A 27833-nucleotide genomic window follows, 5' to 3' on the forward strand; every position below is an offset into this window, starting at 1 on the left:
TAATCTGACTGACAGTGTCGTTAAAGTGAGAGAGAGGTGTACCTGCTCTCAAACTTATATTTAATTACGGTAAACAAATGCATTTCTTTCCATTCTATCAACGTAGTTAATCTGTAACGCACTTTTGCCTCCATAAGTCTCAGGAAAATGCTAACTAGCACTATCCTCGAAGACTATGGTGTACAAAATACTTCCACGCTCTACAAAGGACTGCCAATGACGACTCTTACACACCAACTGCACAATTACTCGCAATTTAAAAGCTGCAACAACGTATCTATAATCGTGTGCCAGTGACAGTTATCTATTCTTCCTGTGGATTTCAGGCTGCTACCGACTAGCCATGACATTATTGAAATAGGAAGCAAACACTGCACTTATAAATAATATCCTATGCGAGGGTGCAGGCTCCTCACAGTGCTTTCCAATAAAAGCCATTGTTTTGGTTTCTGTACTGAAATTTAACCATCATATTCGTAATACATTTTGTTCAATTCATGAAAATTTATCTTGAGGACATTTTCTTTTCCTGAAAGCAGTGTAAGGCAGTCAGTGCAAAGAAGGTCTTCTAATATGGCATCGTTTAGGTGTATCCCCGTGTTTAATTTAAAACTTCATCTGCAAACAGCGTAATCGATGTAAATATCAAACAGGGCAGGGGGTATATCACATTCACCGGTAATCCATCGAGGACAGTGGGACAACTGCCGGACATGAAGTACTTGTACACTGATAACTGAAACCGAGACTTACATTGTAATCCAACATCATTTCTTCAAAACATGGTATCAGTTTCTATGCTTTTTGGCGTCGAAACTGATATCGCATTTTGAGTAAACGACGTTGGATTACAACTATCATTATTCAAGTGAATAAATTACATTCTCATAACTTTTTTCTACGAATGAGTCTGCCAGTTCCACACCTAGATGTAACATAAATAATTTTTTCGTCCGAAATGCAGTTATCTGACCTGTTATCTACTACTACTTTATAACTTTTCACAGTTTTTACTACAACATTGTCAAATGTTTTCTCAGAATTTAAAGGTATTTACTGTCTTTCTTGATTAACTCTCGTTGTTTTTCAATATAAAGTAAAAATAGTAATACACTTCTATCATCTGTGAAAAGTATAATATTATCATTTCTTAACAATACTAATGGAAGGTCATTGATGTACATGAGAAGCAACAGATGAATCAGAAGTGGTCCAGATCTCTTGATGTAATCAGGAAAATCCTTTGATATCGGAGAGCAGAATCATGGAAATACAATACAATGAATACTAGTCATTCTGAAAGAGATATTGTTAGAGCTGTAACCTAGTGTCTTGTAGTTACACATTACCCTAGGTGGACTGTTTCCATACACTTGATTTTAGTAAGTTTGTACTTTAGATGATATCTTGTGACAGTTATGACGATCATTTCTTATTTATATTAACAGAGTAACTGATATCTTTGGTACCACTAAAATTTACAGGAAAACCGCTGTCCACTATCGCTGGCGTTCGTACCCGCCGTGGAACCACCATCGGACTCGGCAGTCATCGTCGAGCCTCCAGCAGACATTCTCAGGACCGGCAGTTACAACCAGGTGCCCATAATTGTGGGCGTCACTTCCGCAGAAGGCACCGTCGTACCCACCTGTAAGTAACATGATCTGTGCGCATTCCCTGCTATGCTTCGTCTACTTGAATCAAATATGATATACATGCAGCTTTTGTAATAGTTGCATCTATACACTATACTGTAGTGAGGAGGGGAGGGGAGGGGGGGGTTTCTATTGTCTTCTTCGTTATTCTGATTACGATTTCTGCGAAGGTCACCATGTTTTGATTCAGGTCCAGATGGAACCCCAATTCGGTTTCATAGAAAATATTCTGTGGCATTAGCCCCTTACTTAGCTTGCGTTTATCGTTAATCTCTCGCCCATAAAATAATCCCAAGCGACTGGAAAAAAGGTAGGTGACTCCTGTGTATAACAAAGGTAAAACAACGCTCTCGCATAATCACGGACCAATGTCCTTTGGTTTGCTGCAGAATTCTTGAACGCTTTGTGAGTTAGAATACAATAAATTTCCTTGAGACATAAAAGTTCCTGTCCAGAAATAAGCACTGATTCAAAAAGCTTCGCTAGTGCGAAACTCAGCTTGCCACTTTTCTCACTTGATTTCCTACAAACCAAGGAAGGAGAGCAACAGGCAGATTCCATGTTCCCAGATTTCCGGAAAGCGTTTGACAAGGTGCCTCAACGTAGACACTGACGAGAGTCCGAGCATTTGGACTACGTTCCTGGATACGTCAGTGACTCGAAGCCTCTTTAAGTAATACGTGGGTAATCCCAAAGAGTAAGGTCTCATATTTTTTATAAGTAAATAGACCTGCGAATTTCTACAATGGTTTACATCAGTTTACAACTTGTACATGTAGCTATTTTTCGACATAATCACCATTTCTGTCGATGCATTTTTGTAGACGCTGTGGCAGTTTTTGTATCCCCATGTCATACCAGCTCGCCGCCATGCTGTTCAGAAAGTTATGAGACTCTTCTTTCACCTCGTCGTCGGAGCTGAATCGCTTTCTGGCCAAATGTTCCTTGAACCTAAGGAACTGGTAATAGTCACTGGGCGCCAAGACAGGACTGTAGGGTGGGTGAGTGATTATGTTCCACTGAAACTGTTGCAGGGGAGCAACGGTTTGCCGAGCGATGTGTGGCCGAGTGTTGTCATGGAGAATGCGTACGCCCTTGCTCAACATTCCTCTTCTCCGGTTCTGAATTGACCGTTCGAGTTTTTTCAGTGTCTCACAGTACCTGTCAGCGTTAATTGTGGTCCCAGTGGGCATAATTTCGACCAACAATACCCCTCTCCGATCCCAAAAAACGGTTGTCATGACTTTACCGGCATACTGCGTTTGTTTGAATTTCCGCGGCTTTGGCGAAGAAGGATGCCGCCACTGGCGTGATTGTTGCTTGGTCTCATGTGTAAAGTGGTACCCTCAGGTTTCGTCACCCGTGACAATTGAGTCCAGAAAGTTGTCCTGTTCGGCTGCAAAGCGATGAAGAAATGCGCGGGAAGCATGTTGTTGCCGCATGTGGTCCTCAGTCAGCATGCGTGGTACCCATTTTGCGCACACTTTCCGGTAGTTCAATGTTTTCGTTGAAATTCTGTCAGCGGTGCTTCGGGAAACCTCAGGAACCAAAGTGCAGAGATCATCCGGGGTGATCCGCCGATCTTGAAGCATGCTTTGCTCAACCTTCAACACTGTCTCCTCAGAAATTGACGGTCTCCCGCTCCTTTGTTCGTCGTGAATTTCGATCCGACCAGCTGCAAACTCTCTACACCACTTACGAACATTTTTGACATCCATGCACGACTCACCACACACTTCCGTCAACTGGCGATGGATATCAATTGGCACAGTGCCCTTTGTGTTCAAAAACCGAAGAACTACGCGCAATTCGCACTTGACGGTAACATCCAACGGGAGCTCCATTCTCAACGGCTGCCAAGCCAACACTGAGCGCCTCAGTGCTGCATGACCAATTGCCACACAAACAGAGTTCTGTACTTATAAAAAAATAGGAGACCTTACTTTTGGGATTACCCTCATACAACCAACTGCGTTGTCCTCGACGGCGTGTGTTCATCAGTGCCCCACGGAAGTGTAACAGGACTGCTCTTAACCTCTATATACATAATGAGCTGACGGACAGGGTGAACAGCAATTTACAGTTGTTTGCTGATGGCACGGCAGTCTACGGGAAGGGTTTGTTGTTGAGTAACTGTGGGAGCATAAGCTGACTTACACAGAATTTCCAGTTGCTGTGATGAACGGCAATTTGCCCTAAATACAGAAAAATGTAAGCTAATACCGATGAGTACGAAAAACAATCCTGTTATGTTCTAACACAGCATTAGCAGTGTGCTGCTTAACAATCATGTTGACTGAATATCTAGGCGTAACGTTGCAAAAAAAAAAAAAAAGGCTCTGAGCACTATGGGACTCAACTGCTGAGGTCATTAGTCCCCTAGAACTTAGAACTAGTTAAACCTAACTAACCTAAGGACATCACACACATCCATGCCCGAGGCAGGATTCGAACCTGCGACCGTAGCGGTCTCGCGGTTCCAGACTGCAACGCCAGAACCGCGCGGCCACTTCGGCCAGCTAACGTTGCAAAGCGATGCGGAATGAAATGAGCACATGAAGTTGGTAGTAGGGAGGACGAATGCTCGACTTCGTTTTATTGAGAGAATTTTGAGAAAGTGTAGCGCATCTATAAAGGAAACGGTGCGTAGAATGCTAGTGCAACCCATCCTTCACTACTGAGCGAGTTTGTGAGATCTCCACAAGGTCGGATTAAAGGAAGATATCGAAGCAATTCAGAGGAGTGCTGTCAGAACTCCGACAGGCAGGTTCGATCAGCACTCGAGAATCATGGAGATGCTTCGGAAACAGCGCTCTTTTCGAGAGGGACTACTGCGAAAGTAAGGGAACGAGCATTTGAGGCCGACTGCATATCGATTCTACCGCCATTAGCGTGCGTTTCTCGTAAGGTTCACAAAGATAAGACAAGAGAAATTAGGGGTCATAAGGAGGCTCATAGACTGTCGTTATTCTCTCGCTCTATTTGCGAGTGGAACAGGAACGGAAATGACTAGTAATGGTCGTGGTATCCTCCGCCCTCCACCGCACAGTGGCTTGAGGAATTTGTATCTAACTGTAGTTGTTAAAGTACTCGGTTCACAATAAAGTTCGATTACTGCACACTCCTGAACAAAGCTAAACTCTGATCCATGTGGATATTGGTCGTCACAGCTGCTTCAGTTGCCAATATCAAGAGTGGAGCATGGAAAGTTCTAAAGCCTTTAATGACCTTCGTAGGGCAGATCATAACACTTTTCATTTATTATCTTGTTGATGTTTGTTTACGTTGTCTGTGATGAATCTTCGTGTAGTATTGAGAAGGCAAGGAAAAAGATGAAAGAAAATAATTAGCTGCCAGTACAGACTAGATCTCAACAAACTCCCAATAGACCACCAGACTAATGTGTCAATCTAACATTGATAGTTCGGAAATTTAAAGAAACATGTAAGTGCACGCCACAGGAATCAGAAACTGTTCACCCATAGTCCTGTAGAAGCTGCTGGACTCAAATTTTATGGACTTGTAGCGCGCAGAATCCGGTTGCTACTGCAGAGCTGTTTGTTTGTTCTAGTGACCGAAGCAAAGATCGCGGACTTGAAGGAGAACTTCACGATGCTGATCGGCTCCCAGCTGCCACTGCCCACGGAGGAACAGCGGACTCGTGCTGCGGAGCAGCTGGAGCAATTCTACTTTGGGGACGAGGGCTTCTCCACGGACGACATGCAAGCCGTTATTGATGTAAGTATATGCCATTCACCACTCTACTGTAGCAGAGAAATCTTCTAAGATAGTGCTGAGATGACGTCAGTCTCAGAGTCGATTTGAGAGGCAAACTTGGTTTGCCCACTTGGAAGAACCACATCCTCAACAACAAGTTGAGGTTCTATGTTTCTAAAAACAAAAGAAATGTTTCAAAAGAGTTGCGTGCGTATCTCTACGTGAGGACCAACTTATTTGGAATGGTTTGGATTCTAACATGAGAGGTACTCATTAAATCGATAATCATTAAATGGGGTTTATTGATAGTGTCGTAGAAAATACAAAATAAAAAGCTTGTGCTTCCTTAATTCTTCTATCTTGTATGTAATACAATAATACGAGTAATACATGACGGACCCTCATCATTCTGACTCGCCGTAGGGAAACCACGACAAAAATTACTGTGTAACTCACAACTTTTAAAACGTTTCAAGAGTTCTTATTACAGAATGAGTAAAACATTATCCGAGTTAGTATTTTAAAAAGGGGCAACCATCATTTGTCATTACAATGACAATAATCCATCGAAGTTTATTGGTCCCGTGTTATTTGTAGACAATAACCATCAAACTCATTGCTACATCCAACACAAACTATTGTAAACAGGAATGATCTTTCTTGGATAATATTTAATCTCGTATATCACTTTTTGACTTGGAAAAGCATATTGCTAACGGCTGATACTGTTAAAATATCGAATAATCGTTGATAGACTTAGGTTAAAAAAGGTACAATCTTGTTGAAAATTCCAAGTTCTTGCAATCAACAATTGTGAAGCAATAAAATTATCCTTATCTGCTATTGCCTTTTATGATTAACCACGAAATCATTCAATGTTAGGCTTTACTGTAGCGTTCGTCAATCATCTTCTAACGAATCCCCTCTTCCACCACAGAAAATGGATTTTGGATCGATTGCCGAGACAGAACTGACAATAGTAACAATGTGTCTGACTTCTCTCTATTCTCATTTAAGTATCGTACGTAAAAGGGTCGTACTAAATCGTAGTTGGTGGTGGTGGTTAGTGTTTAACGTCCCGTCGACAACGAGGTCATTAGAGACGGACTGAATCGTAGTATGGTAAGAGATTAATCCCTAATATACTTGATCCTCATGATAAAAGCACACAATGGAAACGCACGTGATTACATACGGTGACGAATAATTTTATTGGGAATCATCACACACTTCGGATTTTCGTGCATCTCTCAGATGCTTCGGCAGTGGGGGAGTCTTTCAAGGGGTGTCTCAAACTGAAGATTAATTCCCATAGAAATAAGTTATTTATTACATAAAATTTCAGTTTAACATAAAGAACGACCTTATCAGGGATAAATATTAGATTACTGTGGTCTTCTATACACATGAAAAGACATTGATTAAATTAATTACATTGATGAGCAAGAACACTTCTCGATAATAGGTGGGATGTCATTTGCACTGGAGAGAAGAAAGCTCCAAGATGAACATGCTCTTTAAGAATTTAATTATTCCGGTAATACCTGTTCAAAGAAAGTATCACCATGTGTGTGTGGGTTCGTTCTATTCAGGATAACTAGTGTCACACGGTTAGTTCAGAGGCTACGAATGGATAATGGAAACGGACCAACTCACGTCAGCAAAGTTCGTTAACTCATGTAAAATTCATTAGAAGAGCTTGATTTTATTGATATGGATATTCACTATGCTCTTAGAATCGAGTTCTCTCTGGTAAAAGGAATTATTAACCGTAAAACACAGCTTTGTCCCCAAGTGTTCTCCAGCACCACACAAAGGATGGACGTACGTGGAGCGCTCATTCATAAAAGATACAAAGTCCACTCCACTACTAGAATTTCGTTGCCGTTAAGCATTTCGTTCAATCATTACTCCGCTAAACTAAGAGCGCTGGCTAACTGAGGGAAGACATGGAAGATATCGACAGATAGGACGAAGAACAAAATTTGAAGACAAGGCCTTAATTTGCACACGAATCTATTGGTATTCAGCGGAATACTATTGATCAGAAACTGAAAACGAAAGCGCTGATACTTTCAAATCTAACAACACCTTAACTCACACAACTCAATCCGGCTTGTACCAAGACCATTTTCCAAACGAATCACTACACTCACACGTCGGAGTCTGCAGGAAGAGAGACCACAAAAAAAAAACTAGGTTCCTCTCGTCCATTGAGAAAGCGGCCTCGCTTTTTTCTCAAAGGGAAGGTATTGCGCCCCTAGGCTAGTCAATCGAGTAAACTAGAAAAACGGGAGAGCTCAAAATCCACGGTGGGTTTTTTTTGTTTACTTGAAAAACAGAAAGACGAGTAACGCTCAAGATTCGCTACACGTTATTTTATTGCAGCTCAAACTGAGAGGAAAGGAGCATAAACCGGAAGGTTGGTGTGGACACTATTGTGGGAAGGAAACTTCTCTGATGTACTCCGTACATTCGAAAATACACACCCATGCTTCCACATCAAGCAGATAAAGAAATCGGGACCTGGTAATGGAAAAGGAAGAGGCTGCTCATCTCAACAGAAAATAAAACAAAACGGATCATTGCATACTTGTCCTAAGCATCGGCATGTGTTGAAGATATGATAGTGAGAGCAATAAAACAGTGCCACTAAAAACCCATGAAACCATAAAATTACGGAAAGTCATTTAAGTATAGTTACCTCCTAACCAGGGCTTTGACATCACTAACATATTACGGCGAGTTTACATTTCCTACATTTTTGTCCTCACTGCTTTACTGCCTCCTCTACCTGAATAGATTCTTCAGCAGTGTTCCACCTCTCTTCACATTTTCTCCTTTAGGGATTTGATTTTATCTACTGCGGAAGTCAGGATTTTCATACTACTGTCTAACATACAGATAAAACAGCCACAGGTCGCAAACTGTTTCATTTTCCATAACTGGTTTCGATTCTCTGCCGCGAGCACCGTCAGATTACCTTGGACACAACGAGATCAAAAGTACGGATCGGCAACACAGTCAAACACCAGTGGCTGTTTCATCTGAATACTATTTACAAATGTCACTATGTCCTCGGTAGGCCATACCTTTTAAAGACTGCTGAGAGCGTCAAGATAATACGGTGGGTCCAACCCAAAAGATTACCTTCATATTAAAGACCAAAATTAAACATTTTTGGTGTATGTTTTTGTGCCAGAATGTTAGTGGGATAGTTTGTCGTCGTGGGACATATGTTGTAAACAGTAGTGGTAAATGTATATTGCGATAGATGCCTGCAGAGTTGCCAAATTATTAACAAAGTTAGAAATGATACACTTGCTACAAAAAAATTCGATACGGCTGCTACGAATACTCTTTTCGTCAAAACAGAATAGTAAGTTAAAATGGCATGGCGAAAGCACGATTCGTCCCACCTTACAATCGTGTTTTCTTTTACAGTAATAAAATTTTCATTTCACTTACTGGAAGAGCGTGAATTTATAACTATCAAGGGCTTTATTAACAACGCTAACACACAAATCTAGGAACCGGAAGTGAAGGCAGCTGTAGATCCGCAACATTCTCAGCGAGCTCAGATGGCGACGGACGACCACAGAATCAATCTCGACTTATATTTGCCATATGAAAATAGTGAGAGGTACCGCGAAAGACAGACAAAGCCTTATGTTTCCGATTCCCAGTAAAGAAAACATACTATAAGGACTGTTAGGGTGGACTGTGTTTCATATTCCGAAAATGCGCTTATTTTTTTGTCTTTCATGTTTACGTCAGAGTATGTTGTCTATCGCTTTCCCAGTGAGTGATTCTGGAAGCTCTGCATTTCGTTCATCTGGGGTTGCTGTAAATGTCTCGTTGGAAGAGACGAAGATAAGTCTTTTGCGGTCCGTCAGGAGGTGGACATATGGAAGAATTCTGCAGAGATCTGTGAGGAAATCGATCGCGCTCTTTTCAAAGGAATCATACCGGTATTCATCTTCAACCATTTTGGAATACCACGGAAAACATAAGCATGGAAGACAGAATGGAAATTCGAGGCGCTCCCTCTCCCTAATGCCAATTAAGTGGCTTAAGCACCCTGAATAAGCTGTGTTCCCCTATAGTGGTATTGTAAGACGGTTCAAATGGCAAAAATTTTATACGCTTGTTGCGAAACACTATCAGGACAGACGTCTCAAGTGCTACTTTGTATGTGTTGATGCAATTATCTGCTGTCTCCCAAGTATTTCTACAATTTAACTGTTTATTTGCAGCTATTTTCAGACTTGTACTTCATACAATCAGCGGACTCCTTCGCTAGGACCGTAGCCAACTCCAACAGCCTACCTGTTCACTTCTATTTCTTCGAGTACAATGGAACTGGCTCTACAGATTATGGTATGTGTTTGTCTTGAGACGTTACTGTTGCAAGTAAATGTATTATGTTCCTGAGAAGCGTAATGACTACATTTCTTGTGGTATTAATGACGTCCAAAGTATTAGCGAAAATTTCGTAGTTCTAATAAACCATTTACTGCAAGGTGTGCTTACTTGTGTGCAGTCTTAGTTTTACAACATGTGACAATAATCCTAATCCAGAATAACTTTAATTATTGGGTAATACTGCTAGTTGTCTAAATCTATAGCATTTTCTTTTCAGTGTAGCGTATTACTCACTACATAGTCGTCAGTTTTGTTTCTTCGAATTTCAGAAAGCAATATAGCAGAGACTGAACCTACTGTCAGCCAGTTATTTTAGCCTATGCTACACACAAGCATATAAAGGATGAGTCTTTCTGTCGTTTCAAAACCTCCGAAGCAACGAATATGACGCTGAAACATTTCAATATAAATAAAATAAAAGGTGGTAATGTTCCAGAATATTGCTATAATTGTTGCTAGACGTTTTAGATTAGCAATAGATCTATTTTGGCAAAATCTTCATCTTCAGGTTATCTGCAACTAAATACGCTTTGTTAAAATTGTAACATTATAACTAATAACAATTTTGTTTTGCTGTGTGCTAGTATCTACATCTACATACATACTCCGCAATCCACCATACGGTCCGTGGCGGAGGGTACCTCGTACCACAACTAGCATCTTCTCTCCCTGTTCCACTCCCAAACAGAACGAGGGAAAAATGACTGCCTATATGCCTCTGTACGAGCCCTAATATCTCTTATCTTATCTTTGTGGCCTTTCCGCGAAATGTAAGTTGGCGGCAGTAAAACTGTACTGCAGTCAGCCTCAAATGCTGGTTCTCTAAATTTCCTCAGTAGTGATTCACGAAAAGAACGCTTCCTTTCCTCTAGAGACTTCCACTCGAGTTCCTGAAGCATTTCCGTAACACTCGCGTGATGATCAAACCATCAAACCTACCAGTAACAAATCTAGCAGCCCACCTCTGAATTGCTTCTATGTCCTCTCTCAATCCGACCTGATAGGGATCCCAAACGCTCGAGCAGTACTCAAGAATAGGTCGTATTACTGTTTTATAAGCGGTCTCCTTTACAGATGAACCACATCTTCCCAAAATTCTATCAATGAACCGAAGACGACTATACGCCTTCCCCACAACTGCCATTGCATGCTTGTCCCACTTCATATCGCTCTGCAATGTTTTGCCCAAATATTTAATCGACGTGACTGTGTCAAGCGCTGCACTACTAATTGAGTATTCAAACATTACAGGGTTCTTTTTCCTATTCATCTGCATTACTTTACATTTATCTGTATTTAGAGTTAGCTGCCATTCTTTACACCAATCAAGTCATCTTGTATCCTCCTACAGTCACTCAACGACGACACCTTCCCGTACACCACCAGCAAGCAGCCGCACATTGCTATCCACCCTATCCAAAAGATCATTTATGTAGATAGAAAACCAACAGCGGACCTGCCACACTTCCGTGGGGCACTCCAGATGATACCCTCACCTCCGATGAACACTCACCATCGAGGACAACGTACTGGGTTCTATTACTTAAGAAGTCTTCGAGCCACTCACATAATTGGGAACTAATCCCATATGCTCGTACCTTAGTTAGGAGTCTGCAGCGGGGCACCGAGTCAAACGCTTTCCGGAAGTCAAGGAATATGGCATCCGTCTGATACCCTTCATCCGTGGTTCGCAAGATATCATGTGAAAAAAGGGCGAGTTGCGTTTCGCAGGAGCGATGCTTTCTAAAGCCGTGCTGATGCATGGACAGCAACTTGTCTGTCTCAAGGAAATTCATTATATTCGAACTGAGAATATGTTCGAGAATCCTGCAACAAAACGATGTTAAGGATATTGCTCTGTAATTTTGAGGATCCGTCCTCTACCCTTCTTATATACGGGCGTCACCTGCGCTTTTTTCCTTGGGCAAGAGATTCGCGATAAATTCAGGCTAAGTAAGGAGCCAATGCAGTAGAGTACTCTCTGTAAAACCGAATTGGAATCGCATCAGGACCTGGCGATTTATTTATTTTCAACCCATTCAGCTGCTTCAAAACCCCAGGGATCTCTATCACAATGTCCTCCATACGGGAATCTGTACGAGACTCGAACGGCGGTATATTTGTACTATCCTCCTGCGTGAGAGAGTTCTCAAATGCTAAATTTAAAATTTCAGCTTTCGTGTAGCTGTCTTCCGTTGCCAGGCCAGACTGATCAGGGAGTGACTGGATGGAAGCCTTCGACTCGCTACCGATTTTACGTAAGACTAGAATTTCCTTGGGTTTTCAGCAAGATCTTTTGCTAAGGTATGACGGTGGTAGTGGTTGTATGCGCTGCGCATCGCTCTTTTTACAGCAGCACGAATCTCTACTAACTTTTGCCTGTCCTCATTCTCCCGATCTTTCTTGTACCGCGAGTGCAACTGCCTTTGCTTCCTGAGCATTCTCCGAATTGCTTCTATATTGCAACGTGGCGCAGTCGTTGTCTTATAATCTTACTGTTGCGTAAGTCGTTTCCAACTACAGCCAAGTTTTAAAATATCTGTCTTAATGTCTGTTAATTTCTGATGTTCGCAGATCTAAGCTAGGTCTTTTACCTTTTGTATATACTATAATTTGCAACTAATCCAGCGATGCTGTATGATTACAATTTGTTTATTCATTTGTAATTATCTATGGCGTGGTATTATAACCTTTGTTACATTTTTGTAGTGTGTTTATTACAACTAACCCGAATCGAGCTGTAAGATTTCAGTAAAGTTATCTAGAAAATTTTTATGTTTTAGGTCCGTTTGTTCGTTTAATATTTTATCAGGGTCTGCACGTAAGCGTATAAAGATTTCGATTCCTTCCAAAACACAATGAAAATATGTAAGTAGGCTGTTTAGGTTTTTATGTTGGTAACGTCATGTACGCTGCGTATGAAAATAACTGACTCTGCTGTGTGCAGTCTGTGGCTGGTTTGCATTGTTGGAATTTGCTATTGTAGTGCTGGGCAGTTGGCTGTTAACAGCGCGTAGTGTTGCGCAGTTGGAGGTCAGCCTCCAGCAGTGGTGGATGTGGGGAGAGAAATGCCGGAGTTTTGAGAGCGGATGATCTGAACGTATGTCCATCGAAGACAGTAAATTTGAAAGACTGGATGTCATGAACTGATAGATATATAATGACTTTTGAACACTATTAAGGTAAATACATTGTTTGTTCTCTGTCAAAATCTTTCATTTGCTAACTATGCTTATCAGTAGTTAGTGCCTTCAGTAGTTAGAATCTTTTATTTAGCTGGCAGTATTGGCGCTCGCTGTATTGCGGTAGTTCGAGTAACAAAGATTTTTGTGGGGTAAGTGATTCGTGAAAGGTATAGGTTAATGTTAGTCAGGGCCATTCTTTTGTAGGGATTATTGAAAGTCAGATTGCGTTGCGCTAAAAATATTGCGTGTCAGTTTAGTGATGATCAGAATAAGAAAAGAAAGAAATGTCTGAATATGTTCAGTTTTGCTCAGCTGTTTGAAAATCAAACAACTTAAGGGGTTTATCAGCACAGTAATTCACTAATTTTTCTAAGGGGACGTTACATATGGCGACCCTGCCAGGATAGGACTGTCTTTATTGACTGTGAGAAAATTTTAGCTTTTGACCAACATTTTGTCAATAAGTGTGTGCATTTGATTTCTTTGTTATTGTAATTATGAAAAATTTCCTCAAATCTGTATTGGGCACTGCCCAAAACAATTCGAAAAATTTTTTGTGGGGAGCATGGGGACTATGTAGTAGGTTGTTTAGGTTTTTATGTTGGTAACATCATGTAGCACTCTGTATGAAAATCACTGACTGTGCCATGTGCAGTCTGTGAAACGTCCCCTTAGAAAAATCAGTGCATTACTGTGCTAATAAACCCCTTACTTTATTTGATTTTCAAACAGCTGAGCAAAACTGAATGTACTGAGACATTTCTCTCTTTACTTATTCTGATCATCACTAAACTGACACACAATATTTTTAGCGCAACGCAATCTGACTTTCAATAATCCCTACAAAAGAATGGACCTGACTAACATTAACCTATACCTTTCACGAATCACTTACCTCACAAAAATCTTCGTTGCACAAACTATGCAATATGGCGAGCGCCAATACTGCCAGCTAAATAAAAGATTCTAACTACTGAAGGCACTAACTACTGCTAGGCATAGTTAGCAAATGAAAGATTTTGATAGAGAACAATGTATTTACCTTTTATATATATATATACACTCCTGGAAATTGAAATAAGAACACCGTGAATTCATTGCCCCAGGAAGGGGAAACTTTATTGACACATTCCTGGGGTCAGATACATCACATGATCACACTGACAGAACCACAGGCACACAGACACAGGCAACAAAGCATGCACAATGTCGGCACTAGTACAGTGTATATCCACCTTTCGCAGCAATGCAAGCTGCTATTCTCCCATGGAGACGATCGTAGAGATGCTGGATGTAGTCCTGTGGAACGGCTTGCCATGCCATTTCCACCTGGCGCCTCAGTTGGACCAGCGTTCGTGCTGGACGTGCAGACCGCGTGAGACGACGCTTCATCCAGTCCCAAACATGCTCAATGGGGGACAGATCCGGAGATCTTGCTGGCCAGGGTAGTTGACTTACACCTTCTAGAGCACGTTGGGTGGCACGGGATACATGCGGACGTGCATTGTCCTGTTGGAACAGCAAGTTCCCTTGCCGGTCTAGGAATGGTAGAACGATGGGTTCGATGACGGTTTGGATGTACCATGCACTATTCAGTGTCCCCTCGACGATCACCAGTGGTGTACGGCCAGTGTAGGAGATCGCTCCCCACACCATGATGCCGGGTGTTGGCCTGTGTGCCTCAGTCGTATGCAGTCCTGATTGTGGCGCTCACCTGCACGGCGCCAAACACGCATACGACCATCATTGGCACCAAGGCAGAAGCGACTCTCATCGCTGAAGACGACACGTCTCCATTCGTCCCTCCATTCACGCCTGTCGCGACACCACTGGAGGAGGGCTGCACGATGTTGGGGCGTGAGCGGAAGACGGCCTAACGGTGTGCGGGACCGTAGCCCAGCTTCATGGAGACGGTTGCGAATGGTCCTCGCCGATACCCCAGGAGCAACGGTGTCCCTAATTTGCTGGGAAGTGGCGGTGTGGTCCCCTACGGCACTGCGTAGGATCCTACGGTCTTGGCTTGCATCCATGCGTCGCTACGGTCCGGTCCCAGGTCGACGGGCACGTGCACCTTCCGCCGACCACTGGCGACAACATCGATGTACTGTGGAGACCTCACGCCCCACGTGTTGAGCAATTCGGCGGTACGTCCACCCGGCCTCCCGCATGCCCACTATACGCCCTCGCTCAAAGTCCGTCAACTGCACATACGGTTCACGTCCACGCTGTCGCGGCATGCTACCAGTGTTGAAGACTGCGATGGAGCTCCGTATGCCACGGCAAACTGGCTGACACTGACGGCGGCGGTGCACAAATGCTGCGCAGCTAGCGCCATTCGACGGCCAACACCGCGGTTCCTGGTGTGTCCGCTGTGCCGTGCGTGTGATCATTGCTTGTACAGCCCTCTCGCAGTGTCCGGAGCAAGTATGGTGGGTCTGACACACGGGTGTCAATGTGTTCTTTTTTCCATTTCCAGGAGTGTATATATATATCAGTTCATGACACCCAGTCTTTCAAATTTACTGTCTTCGATGGACACACGTCCAGATCATCTGCTCTCAAAACATACCTGGAGGTTGAACTGTGTTGTGGCCAGCTGTAGTGATATTCCTCTTACAATGAAGTGTAATGTTCATTAGTAAAAGAAGAGTGCCCGCCCGGTTGGCCGTGCGGTCTAACACACAGCTTTCTGGGCAGGAAGGAGCTCCTGGGCCCTGGCACGAATCCGCCCGGCGGATTTGTGTCGAGGTCCGGTGAACCGGCTAGTCTATGGATGGTTTTTAGGCGCTTTTCCATCTGCCTCAGCGAATGTGGGCTGGTTCCCCTTATTCCGCCTCAGTTACACTATGTCGGCTATTGCTGCACAAACAAGTTCTCCACGTACGCGTACACCACCATTACTCTACCACGCAAACATAGGGGTTACACTCGTCTGGTGTGAGACGTTCCCTGGGGGGGGGGGGGGGGGTCCACAGGGGCCGAACCGCACAATAACCCTGGGTTCGGTGTGGGGCGCGGAGGGGTGAAGTGGACTGCGGTAGTCGTCGTAGGGTTGTGGACCACTGCAGCTGTGGCGGGGATGGAGCCTCTCCGTCGTTTCTAGGTCTCCGGTTAACATACAATACAATACATACAAATGAAGAATTGATATTTGTACGGTGAAACCACAAGCGTTCTCCACACTGTCATGCACATGCTCCCTACTGCAGCACCAGAAAACTTTCATGTCAACTGGCTCTGGCCGCGAAAACCTGCGTATTATATTCCCAATTATGTTTGTTGTACAAATGTTTTGCAGGTATGAAGCATGCAGGGGAAACTCCGTATCTGTTTCCGAGCAACTCATCGGGACCAGACACGGATCCCAATACCAACGATGGGCAGGTGGCAGACCTGTTGACAACTCTGTGGACCAATTACCCCAAATATGGGTAAGGCATGACAATAAGAATTTTAGTTATTTAATTTTGCTGAGCAATAGCTTCCTAAATCGATAATGACTTGAAAAGTTTGTTAACTAGTGGTATTTAAAATATTATTGCGAATATATCATAAATTGTATACCAGTAACCGCATAATAATCAACAATCACTGGAAACGAAACGTATGTTGTAGTAACAAGTGAAATGATCAGATAGTTTAGAAGACATTCTGGCAGCCATGTTTTGAACAAATGCCTTCACTAACAACTTTTATTGATTTGAAATCTTTGGTTCTATCTGTTGATCTCAGTTATATGTATGACACATTCTAGAGAGATGAACTGACATACAAACAGGTAATTTTATTTATCCTTGTATCTCAGGGCCTAGTCCAAGCCTATGTTTTTTCCTAATTTGACTACTTGGAAGGCTTATGTGTAAGGTATTTTGAAGGTAATGGTCCCGATTTGCGTTTGGTATGAGTGTGTGTATGGTAATGTTCTACTGGCTCTAGGCACTAGGCGACTTAACATCCGAGGTCATCAGTCCCCTAGAAGGGCTATTTATACCTAACTAACCTAAGGACATCACACACGTCCGTGCCGGAGGCAGGATTCGAACCTGCGACCGTAGCAGCAGGGCGGTACCAGACTGAAACGCCTATAACCGCTCGTCCACAGCGGTCGGCTGTATGGTATGATGTTTGCGTTGTTGATTGTCGTGAAAAAGAAGGGAGAGATTGAAAAGTCATGTCGGCACATAACTTAATCGTCTCGGACAGCACCAGAAGGGTCGCCGAGAGTAACACTTTCATTGGAGGGGTTATCAAAAGCAGATCACTATTAAGTCCCTCATGCCTTCTTATCTCCATAAGATACTCCAGTGAATTTTGGAACTTAACCCAGAACATCGACGTGTAATTTGGTGATGAAGACACGTACACCATAACTTTTCACCCGATCCGACAGAAAATGGCGATGGGAATCCCTTCACCCGTGACACTAACGTCTATATAAGAGCTTTGTAGATTATTTTAGCGGACGTCACATCCAGTGACTTGCGGGCAGAGCACTATAAACTGAAAGATTTCCAAGGGTTGTCCTCAAGGATCCATAATTGGTCCGTTGTTTTGGGATCTTAGTATTGAACCTTACTATATCTGTTAGACGTGCAGACGCTACTGAACGTGTTGTTGCACACGCAGATGACATTGTCGTAGTTGTGTCTGCAGACTCCTGGCGAGACTTGATGCAAAGACGAATTATGTGCTTGCTCAGCTGCTGCATTGGTGCAAGGACAACAAACTGATTATTGGTATTCATAAAACCACACACATACGTCTGAAGGGAAGACTTTCTCTTGCCAGAAATCCTTTTTTGAGGCTTCACGAAAACTCTGCAAAACGCAGCACTATTTGTAGGTATTTAAGTGTTCTTCTAGACGAGAAAAGAAACTTCCTAGGAAATATAAAAGCTGGTACTCAGAAATCGGCTAATATTATGAATACGACTGCCCGTACTGACACTGCTGATTATAAATTGCCGTTGCTTGTGGTGCGGTTATATCACGAAGCTATCTTCTACACCGTTGCGGGCTTCCAGAGTCTGGAGGCATCGTCTTCGACAAGGAAGCTGTGAAACAATACTGAGCCCAATTCAGTGGAGCTTACTTCTGAGGCTCACCGGCGTCTTGCGCTCTATACTGGTCGAGGACTTGCTGGTGATTCGCGGGATATGTCCGATGGATATCGTTGTACGTTACAGGGCAGTGCTGCATTGGTTGGGGCGTGGGCAATGTGGTCGTGCGTACGAGGTCACATCACTTATATTACTGATAAACGACGTTTACAAGCCTGCAGGTTAGATGAATGGCAGTCTGACTGGAACACTAGAAGTACGGCATATTTCCAATCATCGGGAAGAGCCCCAAACTCCGCAACACTGCTCTTACTCGAGGTATGGTGCACCTATTGACAGGTCACGATCCATATCCCAAACATTTGGATCGAGTGGCATGTAGTAACACAACAATCAGTGAATGTGGACAGGAAGCTTCCGCTAATGATACGTTTTCCAAATTTCCCCTTTTTCAGGAAGTGAGAGATTGCAGACTATTAGAGTGCGATCTGCGAACAAATCTAATTGACCGAAACTTGTAGACCACAGTTACTACCCAAAATGAAATTTTCACACTGCAGCGGAGTGTGCGCTAATGTGAAACTTCCTGGCAGATTAAAACTATGTGCCGGACCGAGACTCGAACTCGGGATCTATGTCTTTCGCGGACTAGTGCTCTACCATCTAAGCCATGTCTCCGCAATATCTTCTTTCCAGGAGGGCTATTTCAACAAGGTCTGCAGGAGGGCTTCTGTGAAGTTTTGAATGTAGGAGACGAAGTACTGGCGGAATTGACGCTGTGAGAAGGGTCGTGAGCCGTCCCTGAGTAGCTCAGATGGTACATCACATGCCCACGAATGGCAAAGCATTCCGCTGCAGAGCGAAAATTTGATTGTGGAAACATTCCCCAGGCTGTGGCTACGCCATGCCTCCGCAATACCCTTTCTTCCAAGAGTGTTAGTTCTTCAAGGTCTGCAGAAGAGCTTCTGTGAAGTTTGGAAGATAGGAGACGAGATACGGTTCGAATTGAAGCTGTGAGGACGGCTGAGTAATGGGGTGGAAAAGAATAAGAGTTTATTCTTTATCAAACTACAGATAAATGTTCATATCTGATCTAAACATATCATTAATGACATAAAAACTGATTGCGATGCGAATTCGGCACTTTGATCAAGGGGTTTGTAATTTAGAAGCACGCAGTCTGGGTTGAAACTGCAATGAGCACAGTTCTGTCGACGCCTATTATGAGTCAGTACAAAACACTGCGCGTCCTGGCAGGCTCGTGGAGTTTAGGTTAGGTCATCGGAGGCCATGGTAAGTTCCTGGGTCGTCATCATGTGCACAATCCGTTACGTCTGCAGCCAACACTATTAAAAAGTGTACCTTAGAAATAACAGTTTTGCAATCACATTTTATTTAGGGACAATAATTTGCATGGCTGCGAGATTTAAACATGTGTTAATAGAGTTGGAAGAGGAATAATTAAAATCGAATGGCAATGGTATGTAGTGGAGTGATCAAAAATCCTACTAAAAATACAGACCAAAATTAAAATTAGAACATGTTTCATTACAGAGGCACACAGTAGGGAGGAAATAACGGTGCGTGCTAGATTTACAACACAAACTACAAAAAAAGTTACAGATATTGAACGGATTTCGGGAAGAATAACGAGATACGTTTTAAAGTAAACAATAGAGATTTTATAGAAATCATTTTATGGAAATCATTACCGAGATTCTCGCATTCTGGAAGTATACTTACCGGTTTTGCTGCAAGATGACATCGTATAAGTGGCATAACATTTGCTCGAAGCGGATGTTCGACACATTCAGATGGTATCGTTGATTACCGCTGCAATTCACCTATTTCTTATCAGGATGTAGAAGACAGAACGGTGAATTCCATTATGAATAAAAATGAGATTTTAATGAGAAATTAGGACACGAAATAAGGACTCTTCAGTGGGGAACTTTGGATATGTTACAAATGACGATCATAAGTATTACAAAAGTCTGCGTATTTCCCGTTAATACATTCTTCCACAAGGAAACAAGTAGTAAATGGCCATGATAAGAATCAAATGGCATTAAAATAAAACTGACTATATTGTAGCAAACAACAAAAAAATTGTATAGTATGTGATGACCCTAAACTATTTTACAATTTTAAGTGATCTTAGTCACATAAGAACTTGAGCAAAAATGAATAAAAAATCTTCTAACGAACACTCATCAAGCAGCAAATCAGAAATGTATACTATGATAATTTATATAAAAAGGGAGTTTTATTACATGAAGCTTCAAAGTGAATGTAGTATACATGGCTGAATGAGGATATTATTTAACAAAGATTCTTATGCAAACAGGAAAGATATTTCAGATATGAAGAAAGTTAAAGAAAATAAAATCGCAAGTGGAACAAGGCACCAGTGAAAGAGGCAAGAAATGATAGAGCGAATGTTACAGAATGTGTTGGGCTAATCTAAATTACGCGTAAATAAATTCGAGAGTATGTGAGAAAACCACGTCAATTTGCATAAAAGAAACAATTGAAAATAGTGAAATGGTATGGAGAAAACAAGCAGAAACTAGTGCTGGCTAAACGTCACACTCCATTTCTTAAGATGACGTAGCTAGCAAGATTGTGTTGTTTAAGAGATGAATCTGAAACAAGTGCAATAACGAAAATAACGATGTGATGATTAGATGCTGGTGTTGCAATAGAAATGCTGAAAGTTAAATAATACGTGAAGAATTTGTTGAATTACTGATGGAATACAGTTCTAGAAAACTGGGAAAATGGTGTAATTATGGTACTTCTCGAGGCAAAAACTTTTGTACCCTCCTTGAGAAATATTTGTACACTGAAGAATTTATGCGTCAGTAAAATGCTTCCATTTCCCATCGTCATGGCAGTGAAAAACTCAGAAATAGATGAGGAACCAGGATAGGGAATAACATAATTTTATGACCCAAATCATTCTTATCAGTCCAAGTGGAAGTTTTCAGGTCTTTGAACTGCGAAAACTGTGCTACTGAAACACATGTATACCACCTTTGCTTAGGTGATAACATTTTGATGTTTGCTTTTCGTGCAAATAAAATTCCATAACCAATGCGAAACTCTAGAAGGGCATCTTTGAGTGTTGACCTAAAAATATGTTCAGTAATACTAAAATTATCTATGACCAAAACATGGAAAATAAAATACTTCAGGTGAACGATGAAGCTGTACTATTGTTGCTGTATGTTTTTTACTTGGGGCAGCTGAAGACAACGAGTCGATGGATGCAGAAAGAAATTATCGGAAGAGTTGATATGGCCCCGTATGCACACAGTAGAATAATCTACATTTTTGGAACTAATATTCTGATTTACTGTATCTGAAAATGGAAAGCTTACAATCTGGATGTATTATAAGCATTAAGATTTGGCAATCAGACGTCGACATTTAACTAGAGGCAGTTCTACAAGCAATGAAGCTTTGCATTTTTTATGGTTATAGCCTTTTCACCATATTGGACTACTCAGAACGTTAAAAATCAATGACTCCTATTACCAATATTTTATCCTACACTATTAGCTGATTTCAGTAAGTGGTCATTACCAATTGCTTCATAAATTAAAAGTGTAAACTTTAGAGCGTTGTGATTGAGTGAAACCTACAAGTATACTCTGAAGAGTGGAATGATTTCCTCATAGGAACCCCAGATACGTCCAGTTGATGCATAGTGAGACTGTATTTGTTGATTTCTTTCAAACAATGTGGTACCGGTACAGCTTTATATGAAAAAAGGAACAACTCTGAATAATAATGACAAATCTAAGATTTATTTATCGATGCGATATAGATGTACTATGTCAAGACACATTATGAATCCAGTATCAGAGCCCAGTTCAGTCAAAGACCACGTGTTCATACATAAAAGCTTTAAAAAGTATAAAAAGAGCATACCAGTCTACTACAGCACAAATAGTTCTAATATGTTGTGTGATTAACGGGAGTACCAATACAGCAATGATGGTACCAGCAACTTCCTTGAGATGTGAATGAGCAACGTCATACAAAACTGCTCTCCGGCAAGGGCGTTTGGAGAACGACTGTGAGAACAACATGTCTCATGGGTTCATTCCAAAAGTGCCCTATGATATTAATGTCGGGGATCACGCTGATAATCTCTAGCGCTGAAGTGTTTGTTGCTGAATATATTCATCTGCTAGACGAACGCAGTGTTGTCGAAGTTTTGTCGACATACACAAACGTTTTCTCAAGACGGTTTTGCACAGCTTGAGTCTGTTTAAAGAAGGGCATCGTGTAACCAGCAAGCGCTACTGTACTGAGTACTTATTTCCAATAACTAATCTCTGGTAAGCAGAAACCCGCAAGTCATGGCTTAATCCTACATCGCCTTTAAGGGAGGTTCTTTGGTGTCAAAGTCTGTTCCACATACGTGCTTCTATTGTATTGCACGCAAACCAGCAGCCACCAAGTGCAAAAGTCTGTACAATAAACTGACCAAGCTGTTTTTCGTATTCCAGTGATCCGGCGCCATCCGGAAGTCCAGTGGTGTGGGAAAGGCTGACGGCGAATACTTCCAACTATCTTGATATGCAACTGGAGTTTACAACACGTCAGGACGTCCTCAAGGAACGGATGGATTTCTGGAGAGATATACTAGCTTCTTAAAGAGCTGAATGCTGTGATATTCTTTGTTATGTTCCGCACACTTCAAAATAAATTTTAATGCGTTTAGTTTGAAAACAACATTTAACCACAATGTCAGTCTGAGTTTCATTTCAAGTTCTGACCCACAGTTTCTCACTTAAAGTTTTTAGATATAGTAAGTACGTTTCCGTGCTAAATGAAGTGCCCAGTTTTTTTTTTTTTTCGTATTCCCAGTCCTACATTTGCGTTCTCTCATACAAATATCATACACTAACTATTCAAGTACTTTTATGAAAATTATTTGTAGTAATTAATATAGTTTCCTTGCAAAAAATATGAAGTCACCTAAATCTACTCGAAGACTTCAGAGAAGGATGCACCTTTAAGTTCCAGAGCAAGTAATTGAGACAAATTTCGAGAAATTTTGGAACACACAGGGCGACGCGTTTAAAAAACACCTCCTGTAAACATGTGTGTTCGGAAAGAAAATGCTTCTTGAGAAACGTACCATTTTAAATTTTGTGTCGAGAACGGTCAGTCCTCAGTATTGTAGGCCGTTTTCCTGTTGACATTCACAGCTCATTATTTCGCGCTTATGATTGTCTCTTTAGTTAGTAATGAGACACTAACAGTATTTTCAGCGCTCCTGGCATTACAACAAGATTAGAAAATACAGAAAAACTGCAAACCAGTCCATTTTCTGAAGCAGCTATTTCTTCCATGAAGCGTTTTTCAGGCTCAGCTTCAGACGATGTACAGGAAGTTACATAACTATTTCAAAGTACAATGCTGGGTGCTGGTTTGCAATTGTATGGGTGACTTTTGTTGTTAATATCCATCTGTCTGCTTCCATTGTGATGGACAGCTGGTACCACACCACTCTCTTTTACAGGATATGTGTGCGTATACGCTGAATCCAGCACGTGCATTACAACTGTCACTTGTTACAACAAGTATAACTCATTTTGCAATAGGCGTATTCATTCCCTTCTAATTAAACTCGAATCTCTGTAATAAAATATCCGATAATTGACAGCACCATAGCATTACTGTCACGACAGACAGGATGGGAGGGGGAAAAAAGTGCCGTGAAATTCAGTTTATGTCAACTGCGACGTTGCGTGGCAGCAAATGTGAATGCAGTATTTCGGACATACTTGGTAATGTATGCAACGATGTTGGCTGTCATCTATATATGTGCCTTAAGTCACCTGGATGACACATTAAACTTCTGTGAAATATAAATGAAAGCTGAAATCCATTGAAAAATCAAAACTTTATATTCTAATTCGTCAGTGAAAATTGCATAGGATATAGTCTTAGAAATCAGATAAATCTTTAAGAAACACCTTGAATGTCTTTGATATGTGAAATGAAAGAAGAGCTTCGATTTCAGTGCCACGTTTACCAGGTATATTCTCTGATGAAACTTTGACAACAAGTGGAATTGTACATATCACATTCAATTTGTATAAATTGGCTTTATTCAGCTAGCCCATGTCTTCTCTTTCCGTAACACGCTTCTCAAGTATCAGAGCTCGATTGATTTAATTTGTAAACTCCCACACTTGTTCCTTCATTTGGTACGCATGCTAATATCGCTAGCCTATAAGAGCGCATACTTTATGGTACTCGAGCAAACACTCATGATGTCATATCGTCTCTAAATTCTCGTACCTACATAGAAATGGAAGTTCGATCACCAGTCCAGGTACACCAGATATATGGTGCAGAAAATCAGTTTTATTGTTTGTTTAGATTAATAAGGAAATTGAATACTGTCAACATTCTACGGCTAGTGCAGGTTATTAAAAAATTAATATGAAAGTAAGCTTTTTAAAACTATAAATTAGCATCTTACTGCTGCAAAAGCACAATGGGGTATTAAACAGCTTTCAAAGACACTTACATCTATAAGACGACAACCTGCTAAAATATGTATTGTGGTGCTGTTTCGACCATACGTCTCATCCGGAGACTTAAATTTCTAAAGTCTGCAAGATGATGACTTACGGTCAAAACAGGTAGCAGCACAATAAATACTTTAGCAGGCTGTCTCCGTATACATAAAAATCTCTTTGATCAGAACCTAAAGGCAATTTTAACCATTTTTATGTCTGTGAAAAAAATGTAACCGTTTCAATGGGTCAGTCAGACACTTCACGAAAGGAAAGAGATGCAAGCACAAGAGCTTGTATTAATTTTTGTCAATCGATGAAATAATCAGCGAAACATTTCATAATGGAACATAAAGATATCTAAATCGGCTATTTGTATAAAGATATATTGGCTGAGGAAAGAACACTCATTACTTTTTATGTACAAAATAACCATATTCAAATTTATACACACGATCCGATTGAGAAAGGACACTAGCTAGCAACACACCTACAGTTATTACACTTCGCACATTCCCTATGGAATATTTTCAGGAGTTTTGAAGAGATTAAAAGTTAATGTGATAGTGTTCAACAGAGAGTGGCGTTTTCGTTTTCAACGTTTAAGGAGTCTGGACAGAAATAACATACAGGAAAACTGCTTAATATTTTCAATGTAACGTCGGCAGTATACCTGGGAAAGAAGCGTGCAGGGTAGATGAATCTTGTAAGTCACATTTTTGTATGTGAGTACTAAGTTTACGTTTGTTTACTTTAAAAAGCAGTCTCAGATACTGAAGGTCAGCTACACACAATAGGCGATGTGATAGTTCAAAAGTGCAGTCTAAACTAGAAACACAAAACATTCAATTATGTCACAATAAACAGCTTCAGAAGAGACCTTCAGAATATCAGCCGAAATGAAGTATACAAAAGAAGAGACGGAAAGTCTAAATGCAGTTCATTCCAAATAAGTTTCTCTTTATCTCCGACAGAGGTTTCCCATTTAAAATTGCAAATATAATATCAATAAAGTGTCGAAGAAACCTCGTATACCTGAAGACATCAACGTGTAGGTAACAGAAAAATACATTCATACAAAATAGTGAGAATAATCACAGGAAAGCAAATTTTTTCGTTTTATTGTAGTTGTTATTTGTTGAGGACATCTGACATATTAAACTGGAAAGAAATACACTGTAATACTGCGATCTAACAAAATACTAGGACACCTGATGCATTTTTTTTTCTTTCTAAACGAAATAAAATTCGTCTGACACAAATAGATTTCGCTTTTCTCGTGATCAAATGAAGGTAACGAGCGGTATAAGGTAACGAGCGGGATAAGATGACTAACCACGTAGTGAAAGTTCATACTTCTAACATGCAAGTAGCATACTCAATCGGGTGCCCCTAACGTGTCAACGGCGAGACACTAAAAACTTGCACAGTGAAACCACTATCGTCAGTGTGCGTAAAACAACTGCCATATACACTTTATGTGTTCACTGCTTGATGTGTTATTAATATTCAAGACTTTCAAACAAACTCTTGTGGAAAAACTGGTCAGACATTTGATCATTTTTTATTATAGATGGCTAAACAGACAATGTTTTTTATTATAGACGGCTAAACAGACAATGTGTTTCACTGTCAATAAATATTTTATTCTACTTAGTCCCATTATAAAAACTTATAGATGGCTGGGAAGTATATCAATAAAGCCCGTACCTGGAAACCGAAACGTCACTGTTTCGAATCTCGGTCGGACCACGGATTTTTCAGTCTTCATTTTAATGTAGCCTTCGCCTCTCAACAATGTGATGAGCCGCCAAAAACAATACATGTTTCGGATTCCACGTGAATCTGTAGGTCCCCTTTCCCCTGTTGGATGACTATGCTAGATTAGAAACGCGAAAGTCGGTGAAGTGGCGTCCAATAGAAAGTCTTGCACCAGGTCATTGAGGCGCACGAAATTATGACTATAATTATTATCTACAAACATAATTAAGTTTGTACGTAAAGTCATATCGCGATTCCTACTCCCAGTTGTCCAGTTTTTTTATGATAAAAACTTTCATCTAGAGCTAATTTTCAACGCAGTAATTTTTTCGTTAAATTCTATTCAATAAGGAACACATCAGAGTAGAGTTAATCAGTGTTCTGCCTTATACATTATAAGATTAAATGTTTATTCTACTTTTATCAGTACTGTCATCATGCCCCGTGGTTCAAGTCATCTTGCCCCAGTCCTGAGGCAAGATGACATTACTGCCTTAGCTCTTACAACTGCCAAAATAGATATGACTCTTTCAAAATAAAATTTATACAACCAAATACAATACATTAAGATACTGCAGATTTGTAACACGTGAATATATTAAAAATTTCTAAATGCTAACGCCGAAATTTGCTTGAGTCCCTCGTACTTAATTTCAGAAGTCGCGTTGGCAGCAGATATATTGTTTTTCTTTTTTTCCCTAATACCGAACAGTGCAAGCTGCGGTTGCTTCAGCTGCTTTATTACCGCTTGTCTCTGGGTACTTCCGGTGTCACAACACTTTAGCCTGTTTACGTAGTCGGTGATGGATGTGTAGAAGTCGGTCATTTGTGAGTCTAAATTAATTAATTTTGAGTCTACCTCATTTCAAATTATTGTTCTTAAAGACAGGCACCGTACTGTCTTCTTTTTTGCACGCAGTGACAGATTAATCCGGACGCAAAGAAACAGCTATTTCGTTTAAAACAAAGATTCAGCTCCCTAAGGCAAATAGGCCTAATTAAAAAAGGATGTTGAAGATAAAGAAATGCAAATAACTACAAACTCGACACTGTCGACATCAATCAAATGTAGAGATGAAATTACGGCAATATCTGAGAGCACTACGATCGAGCCAGAGAAAAAAGGATAAGAGAATAGCTCTATTTCTATGATTTGAAAGTAGGCTGAAATGATCCGAACTGTATAATTTCAACCTATGTTGGGAGCAATGTGGTATCCCAGTTTCATTTTTAAGCCTCCAGCACAGTAAATTTCAAGCTTTTCCCATATAATGTAGAGATATGATCTCCTACAACTTGCAGTGAGGCAACAGTGTGTTCTTGTTGTTTAGATATTCAACTGTCTTCCTCCTTACGGAGACGAAGATCAGTTTGCATTCAGTTTGCATTCATTAGCCAGGTTAATTACATGTTTTTGTAATGAGCTCCTCCGCCACATAAAATTAACCGTCATTGCAAGAGGCAGAAGCATTTTAATATTATTGGG

General features: G+C 41.1%; 1 protein-coding gene across 1 annotated transcript in view; it reads left to right on the forward strand.

The window, feature by feature from the left end:
- LOC124805663 (juvenile hormone esterase-like) overlaps nt 1–5441 on the forward strand; it is a 98531-nt gene extending 93090 nt beyond the window's left edge. The window contains exons 7-8 of the mRNA XM_047266231.1: nt 1485–1650; nt 5227–5441. Of these exons, the coding sequence (XP_047122187.1) occupies nt 1485–1650; nt 5227–5441 (381 nt within the window). The remainder of the gene's footprint in view (nt 1–1484; nt 1651–5226) is intronic.
- The last annotated feature ends 22392 nt before the right edge of the window (nt 5442–27833 follow it).

Source organism: Schistocerca piceifrons, chromosome 7, assembly GCF_021461385.2.
Source record: "Schistocerca piceifrons isolate TAMUIC-IGC-003096 chromosome 7, iqSchPice1.1, whole genome shotgun sequence".
NCBI classification, from domain to species: Eukaryota; Metazoa; Arthropoda; class Insecta; order Orthoptera; family Acrididae; genus Schistocerca; species Schistocerca piceifrons.